At 43.2% G+C, this 13,500-nt stretch overlaps 1 protein-coding gene across 1 annotated transcript in view; it reads right to left on the minus strand.

Annotated features, from left to right (window-relative positions):
• Window positions 1–9,244, minus strand: part of slc27a6 (solute carrier family 27 member 6) — a 64,505-nt gene extending 55,261 nt beyond the window's left edge. The window contains exon 1 of the mRNA XM_084034436.1: window positions 8,581–9,244. Within this exon, the coding sequence (XP_083890562.1) occupies window positions 8,581–9,067 (487 nt within the window). The 5' untranslated portion in view covers window positions 9,068–9,244. The remainder of the gene's footprint in view (window positions 1–8,580) is intronic.
• Window positions 9,245–13,500: the final 4,256 nt, after the last annotated feature.

Here is a 13,500-nt window from a genome sequence, read left to right on the forward strand (position 1 = left end):
AAATAAAGTACATTCATTCAAGGCGAATTATAGCTGGTGGAGTGGCAGTTTGGCTGACCGGCGTGCAGTGCGCACACGTCGCCAAGACCTCACAGGCAGGTTTCCACAGTTCTAGGCACATTTAAATGCAATAAATAATCACAACAAACACTATTTAATGCAACTAATTGAATCAATTAGTGAATAAATTTATATCTATATAGATTGTCCCGTCACATCTGACGTCAGGTCAAAGGCGGATTGCACGCATAACGGAAACTCAGCCTCTCAGACCAAAACATCTCCCTCTCTCTCTCCTGTTTTTTATAATATCGGCATTGTTATTATTATGATACACACGCACAGCGCGTGGTGGGAGCGGCGGCACTGCTTCTGTCAGTGGGTTGTCAAGTGACGAAACTTGCACTGAACCTCCCCTAACGCATTAAAGGTGAGGAGAGCAGCTCATTTGATTGGTGAAGATCTGAATCGTCTGTGTTAATCATTTACATTTAGGTCATTTAGCAGACGCTTTTGTCCAAAGCGACTTACAATAAGTACATTTGTCAAAAGAAGGAGACAAAGAAACCACAACGTATCATTGCCGATAAAGTAAGAGCTAAAAATAGAACAAGTGTTAGGTCCTCATCTGAGTAAAGTAGTACTTCAAGAGCAACAGTGCTATGATCAGAGTGCTATAGGTAAGGTTGTTTTTTTTTGGGGGGGGGGGGGGTGTTGCTGTGTGGGGTCATGCTATGTAGAGTCTTGAGCCTTTTTCGGAAGATGGCAAATGACTCTGCTGTCCTGACATTAGTCGGGAGTTCGTTCCACCACTGAGGCGCCAGGACAGAGAACAGTCTGGACTTTGCTGAGCGACATTCCCACTCCACGCCTCGTATCGCCCTCGTCTCCCACTCACGCCTTCTTCTCCTCCCTCTTTTCCACTTGCGCTGGTGGGAGTGACGGGAGGCGTGCCTGCGCTAGCCTGCGCTGTGCACGAAACTTGCAGTCCAGGCGGACACACTCCGTCGGCGTGGCGAAACTAGATGGGCCCTAGTTTCGTAGACTAGGCGTAGTCAGCACGCAGCGCACCTGCGCCACGCCGTCGGGGTGTGTCTGCCTGGACTTTGCAAGTTTCGTGCTCCGCGCAGGCTAGCGCAGGCACGCCTCCCATCACTCCCACCCGCGCAAGTGGAAAAGAGGGAGGAGAAGAAGGCGTGAGTGGGAGACGAGGAAGAGAAGAGGCGTGGACTGGGATTAATACAGCCGATTCAGATCTTCACCAATCAAATGAGCTCCTCTCCTCACCTTTAATGCGTTAGGGGAGGTTCAGTGCAAGTTTGTCACTTAACAACCTAATGACAGAAGCAGCGCCGCCGCTCCCACCACGCACATCACGCGCTGTGCGTGTGTATTGTCCGGTTCCAGCTCGCGGCAAAGTTGCACGTCTCTCCACGGACAACAGGCTGCCCATGCGCGAGACCAGCGCACAAGCAGAACACGATCCCCAAAAGCGCTGTATTTTTTCAGGCATAGACAGATTTTATTAGCAGTGGATAGATATGAAAAACAGGAGTGAGAGAGAGAGAGAGAGACAGAGAGAGGGGGAGGTGTGACATGCAGCAAAAGACCTTCGGACGGGATTCCAACCGGGATCGGCGGCGTATGCGTACGTGTAACATACATGGCATGCGCTCTAACCACTCCGCCACCTGCGCGCCCCTAAATCACTGTTTTTCGGGTAGGGGGGGCTGAGAGAGATGTGAACTTGTTAGTTTGCATCACAGTTTCAGCTGTGTTAATTCAGTCAGGCTGAGTTTCCTTTACGCTTGCAATCCGCCTTTGATCTGACGTCAGATGTGACGGGACAATCTACTGTATATAGATATAAACTCATGTGTTGATTCAATTAGTTGGAATAAATAGTATTTGTTGTGATTATTTATTGCATTTAAATGTGCCTGGAACTGTGGAAACCTGCCTGTGAGGTCTTGGTGATGTGTACGCACTGCGCGCCGGTCAGCCAAACTGCCACTCTGCCAGCTGTAATTCGCCTTGAATGAATGTACTTTATTTGCGCCTTGCGCCTTACGCCAAGAGTAGACTAGGTTGGAGCTCATCCACATCACAGCGTATATTCTCCCTTGCGATGCAACGAGGGAAGAAACGGCATGCATGTTGCAACCATCCCCTACACTGATCTCCTGTTATGTCTTCACATGCAGCGTCCATTGCCTGGAGCAGGGACCTTTGATTTTGCACCTGATGCTCATACACTCTCTACCTCCAAGCGGAGAAAAACTCTTCAATGGGATGGCCAGGTGCCTCCATGTTCATAAATGGCAGACAGCACCTGTCAGGTAACTAAACATAGGCTACTGTTTGATTGGTCATCTGAGATGAGTGAAACTCCTCCTTCATTAGTCAAGTTGTAGTTTCACCTGACTGTTAATTACTGTACTCAATTTATCAAATGTTCCAAGAGATTCATATATGGTATTCATGGTATTATGTTCTTGACTAATTTGACAGTTGAACAGACTATTGTGCAAGTGATGACTTACACAATGAAATGATGCTGACATGTTTTGCAGAGAACAACCATTAGACTGAGAATCGACAATCAGTTTAGATCAACAAGATCTATTCACTTGGAAATTGTGCTTAATGTAGACTACCTGTACTTAAAAATTTGCAAAGATGTAATGACATATTGAGACATGTACTAAGACAATTGCAATTTGATGAAATTAATGAGAAATGCAATTCTGTTGTGGACAATTGCCAAATGGTTTGGAGATCTGTCCATGTTGTTTTGAGAATGTAATTTCTGTTTCAAGAAAAGAGCCAAACCAATGGAGAAAAACTGTAATATGTGTAATATGTGTATATATAACATGTGTATATATAACTGTAATATGTGTAATATATGTAATATGTGATGCACTATGTGGGAAGTTTTTTTGCATCAAAAATGAATAAACATTGTTCTTGCTGATCACCATAGAAAATCCAGGCTGTGATTTGGTGTCAAACATGTTTGATATTTCTATATAATCAATAACAATTGTAGCCTTTTGAGGACAGCAATGTGGGCTGCAATCGCAGGCATTTCCATGTTCTCAAATGGGTAACTCCATCTAAATGTACCTTCTTAGCCAGCTGCTTCCTTAGAGAGTGTATGATGTCGAAACATCAGAGCAAATAGGAAGCTAATAATATAGTGTGACTTCATTCAACATAATAAACATACTTTTAAAAGGATTGTGAAACTAGTACTTGTGTTTCATGACAACCCTGCATAGATTGACTGGGTCATTTAAAAATGCAACTGTAATGAGTGTGTGCAAATTATACATTGTGTCAATGAGCAGGGGTCGGCAACCCACAGCCAAACTCAGAATCAGAGACCCCCTTCTCCGGACTAGACAGCAGTGGCTTATGAGAGCCTGGGCCAAAGCCAACCCAACCTCCTGGTGGTTCAACCTCGGCGCACTGGAAAAGGGAGAACTAGAGGCAGAGAAATGATTTACTAGTATTGCAGACCCAAATGAGCTGCTAACTCCGGGTGGTAAGGTTTTTAATGATGAGACGTCGGAGATCCCTAAATCACCAGAGGACAGACTAAATGAGGCAGCAAGCAGAATGCCTTTCAGAACTGGGAGACAATCTGTGGACCCGGGTTAGGAAAGTGGTGTTCCCTTCAGAAGTGGGTCACCCAGTCACAAAGTCTATGGAGAAACCTGACCAGGGCCAATGAGGAAGTATTTTTCGAGGTGTAGTAACATACAGCTCAACAGCTCTCTTGGCTCTGTTGTGATTGACAGCAGAGAGGGCAGAAGCAAAGTATAAAGGTGGTCAACGATTGGCTGAAGACTGAAATTCAGGCTGGTACTGACATGACTCAACAGGCTATAAAATGAATGATGTCCACCTTCTCCCAGTACGTCTTCCTCATATTCACACTGTGAGTGTGGGGAACTTGTTCTCTGATCAGGATCTTCTTCTCTACATTGAATTGTGGATTCTTAACTAACGTTGAGTGTATCTCACACAAGCGTTGCTTATCTCAGAGTTTCCTGGTTACAAAGTCCAATCAGAGCCAGCCAGAGAACTTTTGGCCAATGGGATGCTGCCGAGCGATCATGTGTGCCTTGTGCTGAGAGTGAAAAGAATGTGCTTGTTATCGAGGTCGGCGTACGCCGAAATAAGACTCCCTAGAACTTCATATTACCGGCTAGCTCCACCTGGGTCACTTACGTAAACTGGAAGATGTCTGACTTTACAAGTGAAACCACAACATTCTAGCTGCAGACATAGACGTGATTTGATATCAATGTGTGAGTTTTAATGTTTTTTATGAAAGTAATCCAGTAATTTTATATAAAACAATGCTGTGATTTTCACAAGATTGAGATACCTACACCCAGAGACTTAACAGTCTCGTAGAATGTTTTTACACACTGTTTCAACATGAATGGCAGTGAATTAAACACTGCATACAAAATGTGTTGAAGACAGGAGGAATCTCTGAGGAGTCAGAATTAGACTGGGATGGTCCTTTACACTGTTACCTTGAATTTAAGTTTACCTTCCAAAAGTTGCCAAAAGTTGATGGCCAAAATGCAGAATTTGAAGCCTCAAAACAGTAGTCCACCAAAAAATAGGCCATGATGACTATGTCCACTTCTTATATATGGACCAAATACAGAACTGTAGTCTTGCAAAGCAGTCAGAGAGTCATACTGTAAAAGACTGATTGACAACAGTCATACACATTTGTTAGTACGGTGCTTATGTATCGCCCACATCTACTCTCAGTGGCCCTCATTTATCAAACGAACGTACGACAGAAAAACGTGCGTACGTCCATTTCCACGCAAACTTTTTATTTACATGATACATTTATCAATTTGGACGTGAGCGGACGCTACGATCAGATCTCACATTAGGTCTGAGCTTGTGTACGCAAATCTGAGTCTGTGGATTTGCGGTGCAGCACAGCAAAATATGAAAATAACAAACCTCAGCTGTCATTAAGCATAAGAAGTCACATATTAAAAACAGATCAAAACGGATTCTTAAAACGAATAAAACAAACTTTTTTTTTTTAAGCCCACATTTTCACTGATACCACTTTTAAAAAAATTAAACAATATGATAGGCTAAACAGACGCGCCAATGCCCATGGAACCGTGGCCAGCACAGCCTCCACTGGGGGCTATACGGAGGAGACAGGACCTCATTCAGCGCTTTTAAAATGTAAAGTATACCTTAAACTCGTGCAAATGCTCTGCAGTATTTAATCAGTAATGTGAAATATTGTTGGTGAAAAAGGCATACTAAACGGACAACGTATAGTCATTTGAACATTTTATTATGGCTTTTTTAGAGTTTCATTTATTTCTTTTAGGGTGTCATTTATTGCCCCAAGTGCGCCGACAACTGCTGTCAATAAACTGCACATCTCCGCCTCTCTCTCCAGAACCTCTGCAGTGATGATGTTTGGTCTGGGCGCAGCACGGGGGGCAGCAGTGGGACCGCTCTGGGGAGGAGACCTGGCCGACATCATGCTGGTGCCTGGCGCTAAAACATTTAATACAATAAAAATGTCACCCATGTAACATGTGTAAGCCTAATTATTTGTAAGAAATTGTGTACAGTCAGGTTGATTTTTACAATGCAAGCAAAAGGGGGTTGTTGGTTACCATTCTGCTCTGGCTCTGACGCGAGTGCGTCTGTGTCTCCTCCACCGCTTATGCCTGAGATGGACTCTGACCCTATCAATGAGGCAATTTTCTCCTCGGTCCCCGTCAGGATCAGGCTGGAGTCTGGTTGGCCTCCTCCAGTCTGCTTCAGTGCAGCAACGCGCTTTTTTGGTGGCCAGCTTTAAATCGGACCACTTTTTCTTGACCTAAATGTAAAGAATAGTCTTGATTAATTAGCAGGCATAAGCTTTTAGGCTGCGGATGAAAAGATTAATTTAAGTTGTGAGGCATAGGTTAAGTTATTGATAATTATATTCAAACCTCAGCCGGAGTCCGTTCCTCTACGGCAACGCTGTTGACTGCCTCTGTGATCTTCTTCCAGACAGCGTTTTTATGGGCCCCTTTCACTCCACTCTTCATCTCCGTGTCGGAAACGTTTTTTTTCTTACCAGTATTTGGTCTCTCCATGTTTGACCTCAGTGGGCGAGGCCTCCGAAACAGGAATATTTAAGGGCGTAACATGTTAATGACGATTGAATTCAGCTGCCGCATTTATCAAGACCCGCTCATTCCTACGCTGAGATTGGTCAGATACGAACGTTTCATAAATCACACGTGTGTCCTGTCGTACAACCAAATCTACACTCAGATCTGCGCCCGTTTTCACGCAAGATTGATAAATGAAGGCCAGTGTCTGTCTGTTCCAGTGATTCCATGAATCCTCCTCCTGTTTCACTGGGGTTGCAGTGAGGACAGGGCTCCTGACCAATATCATGCTTGTTTGGTTGAGCCGTCATCCTGTCACATGACTGCAGCACAGTGAATCCAATTAAATGTAGGAACAGGGTGCTTCCAGTGAACATGGGTGGAATGGGTGAATATGATTCAGCAACATTTCATATTATTGTGACACCAAAATACACAGCAAATATTAAATATCCTGATTTCTCCGATTGGTTGTATATTAACGAGTTTGGAAGTGTTCAGCGATCATTCCAGTCTCTCGCTGCAACGCCACCCAGTTCACAGCTGAGCGACACAACCGACCTGGCAGACATGCAGAGGTTGGTGTTCACTATTGGAAATCATACCAAACTTAAGGATTGTATCTTTGAAATACATGTTATTTAATAGATGTGTAAAGTAGGCTTGGGCCAGTTTAAGCATTTTCAAACCGGTCTGATACTCAGTCAAAGACCAAACACAACTGGTTATACTGACCTTTCGCACTACATTTACATTTAGGGCATTTAGCAGATGCTTTTGTCCAAAGTGACTTACAATAAGTACATTTGTCAAAAGAAAGAAACCACAACATATCATTGCCGAAAAAGTAAGAGCAAAAAAATAGAAACAAGTGTAAGGTCCTCATCTCAGTAAAGTAGTAGCTGTTCAGCAAGTAGTGCTATGATCAAAGTAAGAACATAGAAGTGCTTTTTTGGTGGAAGTGGGTCATACTATGCAGAGTCGAGGTGAAGTCTGAACAGGTGAGTCTTGGGTCTTTTTTGGAAGATGGCAAATGACTCTGCTGTCCTGAGATCGGTCGGGAGTTCGTTCCACCACTGAGGACCAGAACAGAGAAGAGTCTGGACTTTGCTGAGCGACATTTGTTTGATTTCAGCGATGGCGGTACCAGCCAGCCAGCTGAAGAAGAGGAGCGAAGTAGAGTAGGCGTCGCACTTGCCACAGCAGCCTCTCCCAAGCGAAACATTCGGCCTTTTTACTGATTGCGGTGTAATCACGGAAAGGAGAGTCAAAAATATGTCGCGATCGTACCTTTAATAAATAACTTTGCTTTATGGCATAACGCTGCAACGGTGTCTCTTTTTACAAAACATCACGACTTTGCGGAACCAGAGGGACGGATACGGTGCCGCAGGCCGTGTGATGTACTCAATGAGCGTCAGAATTCCGATTAGCCCGAGTCTTCAAAACAACTATGAAATCTGTAATTAACAGATAATTAACTATTTTGATAGTCTACTGATCATTATCTCTGCTAAGCGAAGCCTGAGAAAATAATGTTTGTGCGTGCGTGTGTGTGTGTGATCTGTCCATGGCTTATCTCGCAAACTGCCGGACCCATCAGCCTCATATTTTGTGCATATTTATGATTGTATGCTGTAGGACCACTCATGGTTTCAGTGATTCATACTTTTTGAAAAACATATTTAGAGACTGATTTCTACCATCACTGACTGCTCTTAATGATGCACGACAGGGCGATTATTTAGGCTAGCATAACCATCACGTATGGCTGAATGACGGAGTGCTTTTTCATCGTGATATGAACATGCGTGATATACACATCGCAAAAGACTGCCTGAAATAATCTGTACAACATAGGACATCCTCCGTCAACGTAATGCACATGTCAGGCCTATACTCACAGAGTAAGTCACGATACAATAATATCACGATATTTCGCCCACGATAACATCACAATTGTAAGATACTTGATACATTGCAAGATAATCATCTCCAATATGCATCCCGATATCTGTGTATTTGAACGAGAAAAATATACTAGTGGAAAACACAAACGCAGGAATTAATCATATTCTGTGTTTATTCATTGTGGTGTCAGTTTCACAGAATTTGTCAACTGAGATTAAAAAAAATGTATGACAATGTGCAGAGTCTTGAACATGAACATGTCTGTGCCATCATTCCAAAATAGCCACACACTGACTAAAGGACAGAAGGAGTCATGAAGTAGTGACTCTGGTGAGGCATATTGGGAACAGACTTAATGCATGGAATCAGTAAATAGCGCCTGCATATTTTAATAAAAATATTTGTAAAAAAGAAAAACAATGTATGGATTTGACCAGACAGAGCAGTTAACAGGTGATGAGCTTGTGCAACCCACAGTGTAACAAGTGAACTGTACCTGAACCGACGATGAGCGTTCTGGCTCCGCAGCAGCTGAAGCAGTGCAGCAGAGACTTGGACTTGATGTTCGTGTTGAGGAAAGCGACCGAACAGCCGACCTTCGCCAACCCGAACCAAACGCACAGGAAGTCGGGCTCGTTGCTCATGAGCAAGGCGATGCATTCTCCTTTCCTCAACTTCACCGTCCGGAGAAAAACGTTGGCGAGCCTGTTGCTGCGCTGTTCGATGTCCCGGTAGGTGTGGACGCCGCCGTCGAAGACGACGAACGGCTTGTCGGGGATGCGCTGCGCCTGCAGAACGAACCGGTCCAGGACGGTACACACGCTGGACGTCAGCTTGGACAGCTCCAGCTTCACGCCGTACCTCGTCACCTTCAGTAGAAACAGGAGGTCCCTCCAAAAGTACGGGAAACAGAGTTTCTGCAAAAGGTGAGCGGAGAAAAGACCCGCAGCCAGAGCCGAGAGCCACGCCAGAGACAGAGTCATGTCTGCGGCCGGAGACGGTGAGCGGACACGGCGTTAACAGCGGAGACGCTCGGGGAGAGGAGCGCGCTGTTCGCTTCATATTCGGGTAGTTGTTCCAGTCCCTGATAAACAGGGAGTGTCTGCGTGACGTCAGCCAACGACCAGCCCAGAACACGTTAAGCCAGACAAGATATGACCGGAACATGCGAAACACTTCCTTCAAAATAAAAGAGGAAAATATCACCAGTGCTGGAAAGACTATAGATTAGGTAATGGTCACACATAAGAAATAAAACAATATCAACATCAGACAGAATCATAATACAATCTTGAATTATGAAGCTAACTTTGTTTGTTAGATCCAGATGGATCCAGATCCAGGAAGGATGCTGCTCGGGGTGCCGCTCTGCCGCTAGTGTTCGTCAGATCCACCCATCTAGAATGATTGAAGACAGTCTTGAAGGTACAGTACAACAGTATTTATTGTCCACAATAATGAGAAAAGTAACAACCCGAATTTGGTCTCATTTACTTGATGACATGTCACATCACAACAACATGACTACAGCAGGGTGGGCAACAAATAGAGGCCTATCAAATACATTATTATTTTTTAGACACATTGTTGTTGCAATTTGACTAAATTAGATCACTCCTTAATCATCTAGTCAATTTTATTAATGTTGTCTAATATCACTTTTTTTTTTAACTAAGAAAAAGGAGAGAAACCTCAAGGAAGTTTAGTTCAGAACATGAGCGTTTTATTTTGGAAGGTGAACTCACTACACTTCCTATATGAGTGATGTATTGACGCAACTTGTTTCTCTGGAAGTGAAATCGGGACAGTTGCTGCTGAAATGAAATGTGGGTGTGGTGGGTTTCCCTCCTTGCTTTAAAAGTCAGATAACAGAGTGTGTTCTGCCAGTTCAGCAGGAGGAGGGCTGAGTGTTTCTGTCAATGTTACTGACACACTGATGTTTCTGCAGAAGAAACTCTCAATGAAACTCTTCTTAAGCAAATGAAAAGTTGCAACGGAATAATAAGTTACAGTTTCTTCGTTCAAATGAAGCTCTGATGTGAAGGCAAACACCAAAATAAGATAAAGCTCAAGCTTGAGTTTCTTACCCCCAAAACAGTTCTCTGAAATAGATGTTTATTCATATAGAGGGATCATCTGCGTGACCTCATCCCACTAGCATCGGAAACAAACAGTCTAACATTAGATCCATTTTGGCAATTCAAGCATTTAAACTACATTCAATTTGCTGGCATGCGACTCTCTTCTTAAAGTGTTCACAGACACTTTTATGATAAGTTCACTTGCACAGTCACTAATCACAATTGTGAGTTCAAGGGAATACGGTTCAAAATACAACTCCTTTTTAATCTGTTGACATTTACATTCTAAACATCCCACAAAGTATTTATTGTCGACAAAGACAACATTCAGCTTAGAGCCATTTTAATAAATGTCAGGGCCAATGGGTGAGAGAATATCTGCGGCATACAGAGTCTTTATCGAATGCATGCCCCCTAAATAAATCCCTTGCTCTGTTTGAGGAGTTAATGGTGATCGCAGAATGTAACCATCACCTTTTATAAATCAATCGCTTCGATTGTATCAAATGGCAGATATTGTATCGTATCATTTCACTTAAAATCTACAAATGAGTGTTAGAACCAGCACTGAGAGTTACTGCTGAAGACCGAAGTGAGTGATGGTAAAAGCAGCTACACAAGAAGAACGAGTTGTATGACTGTTGTACGGTATGTGTCCTGAAGTTTCATAGTTTCATTCAAATATTTGTTTGCTCCTTCCACCGGGCGGGAATAACAATCTAAGAATCTAAACTAAATAAAGAAATAGTTCAGAAGTTCAAATATAGAATACAATAATATACATAGAATGAAATATAGTACCACGGTGATTCAGTAGTAGTGATCGAATGAATAAACGGATGTAAGCAGGTTGTGCACTAATATAGGAATAAACAGGAAGTAATGCAGGGTGTGAACTTCAGTGGAGGGCTGGAGGCAGAAGAAGACATTAGCTCACATTAAATCCGGATTTGTGAAATGTCTCTTTGCCGTGGCTTCTAATTTTCTGTACCTTCATCATCATGGATCATGCTCAAACAAGGCTATTATAGTGGGAATAACTCACCCCAACTTTAACCTGTCTTCTAGTCAGGCCCGCCGACGGGCCGTTTTGCACTAGTTTTCCCATTCATTCTGTTTACTCGCATATTATTTTTATGTGTCTGAGTCATATTACACATCATTTGAAAGCTACGAGTCTCGCGAATCGAAAAAGTACGCCGTTTTATGCTCACGGAAAACACATCAAAAGCAAACACAGCATGTGTGCAAGGAGTGCACAGAAAAATAACAACAATATGACAGGAGTTCCCTACCTTTCGAGCTGTCTCGAAGTCCAAAAAGAACATGTAGCATGCTAATCCTTATATCCAGAGAACGGTAAGAGTCCAACGAACAAAAGTAGCTACTTCGTTTAGTCCCACGAGCACGGTAACTCCGGTAGTCATCCATAACACGCCATGTGTTGACGTTGTGAGTTTCTGAACAAAAGATTGTTTATAGCTGTTTATCGCTAGTTATCGCTCTTCGATGACGGACTTTGCTAACTCCGTGTAGCGCTACTTCCTGGCGACAAAACAAGCCCCCTTCCACGATCCTACGATCCGGATTGGCTGAAAAATCTGTCCATCAAGAGAGCCAGCGCGTCACTGCCTCTCGGCTGACCAACCACGAGAATCCCCAGGCAGAGAGCCAATAGGCAGAGGAGTACATTTTTGACTGACAGGTCTTATAGCCAATGAGCTTACGATTCCAGCGGTATGTTACATGAGGGGAGGGGGCTTGAGGCTGAGAGCGCAGCAGCTCAGAAAGGTCAGACTGTGACCTGCAGATATGATAGTTATGCAGCGTCTCATTACAGAAGGCTGTTATGTAAAGAAACATTAAAAAAATGTTGGTTTTATTAGTAGTAGTTGTAGAACTGGTGAAATAAACAACAAAAAAAGTAGAATTATATACCTAAAAATACCCATAATCTCATTTGGAACACTTTGTTCCAGATGCAGCTCCGTCTGACATTGCCCTACAACACTGCACTTGCAAAGCTCATTTTTGGGTGTCTTTTTATCTACTTTCTACCAGTTGTTGGTCAGGCTTGTGGCTGTGGCTTCATTCAACTTTTAGGCCTATCTATAACAGCCACAGCGAACTTGTTTCATTCAAAAAGAAAAATAATTTAGGCGAGGCAAAAAAAATTCAATTTCCACTATGTTTGAGCTGCAGTAACTCAGTGTCAGTAACACTTAGAGTATATCTGACACCTGCAGAAGAAAATTCAAAGGGTTATCTTTCAGGAATGCTCAGCTTTGTGCCTGTAGTCATAAGGGTTCAAAAACAGTAACCATTTTACTTTGGGTATGTCGTTTTCAGCCTTTTCTTCAAAAATAGGACGGCAAGGCAAGCGGTTTGATACCTGCATAAATGTTGTTCTTGCCATCACCATGGGGTGGCGCAATATCAAAGCTTCACTCATTTTAAGAAATTAATACCTTTCCCTCAGTCTGCACCTTTTGCAGTCAGCAGCATATGGCATACAGGAAAGAAGAGCTTATTTGCACATTTTGGATCTGGGCAGAGGGGATCTATATACTTCGATACTCATTTGTATGGAAGCCCATTTCTGCCACTGTCAGAAAAAAAGTTTTTTCAAAATAATGACTAATATCTCAAAATAATGACTAATATCTCAAAATAATGACTTATTGTAGTGTAGGAAGTTAAGGACCGTATTAATATACGGCCTATATATATATATATATCGGCCTTCGCCCAATGACAGCTGGGATCGGCTCCAGCCCCCCCGCGACCCTGAATACAGGATAAGCGGTAGACAATGGATGGATGGATGGATGGTATTAGTCAAAGTGGTAGGCCTACACTGCAATTTCACCTTGGATTTGAACCTACAATGCTTTGATAATGTGCCCATTTTATAATAATGATGTATAAGAATATTAATAAACCCACAAGTTAGTATTTGTGTATGAGGCGTCTTTATATTCCAAATGTCCCGCCAATTGTAAACCTGTACCGCGAAACAGTAGCCCGAAACGAAGCATCGCTCGTCATAAGCAACTTGATTTTGCCGAGGTGACTCAGATCTCGACACGGAGCTTCGTCGGGGGAGGAGCCGAAATACTCGACACATGCCTCGAAGACACATGCCTCGAAGACTGCTGACTTTATCTGAGTATTTCAAAACACTGGCCGGGTGGATCACCATGATCCCGACCTGGCTGGATACAGATTACCAAGTCTCAAGTCTCCGCCTCCGGATCTGAAACATGGCGGACTACTTCACGGAAGGAGCAGCTGGGAGCGCGACTTTCACGTCAAAAATGTAAGTTTACCGTCGT

This window comes from Eutrigla gurnardus, assembly GCF_963514095.1.
Source record: "Eutrigla gurnardus genome assembly, chromosome: 19".
NCBI lineage: Eukaryota > Metazoa > Chordata > Actinopteri > Perciformes > Triglidae > Eutrigla > Eutrigla gurnardus.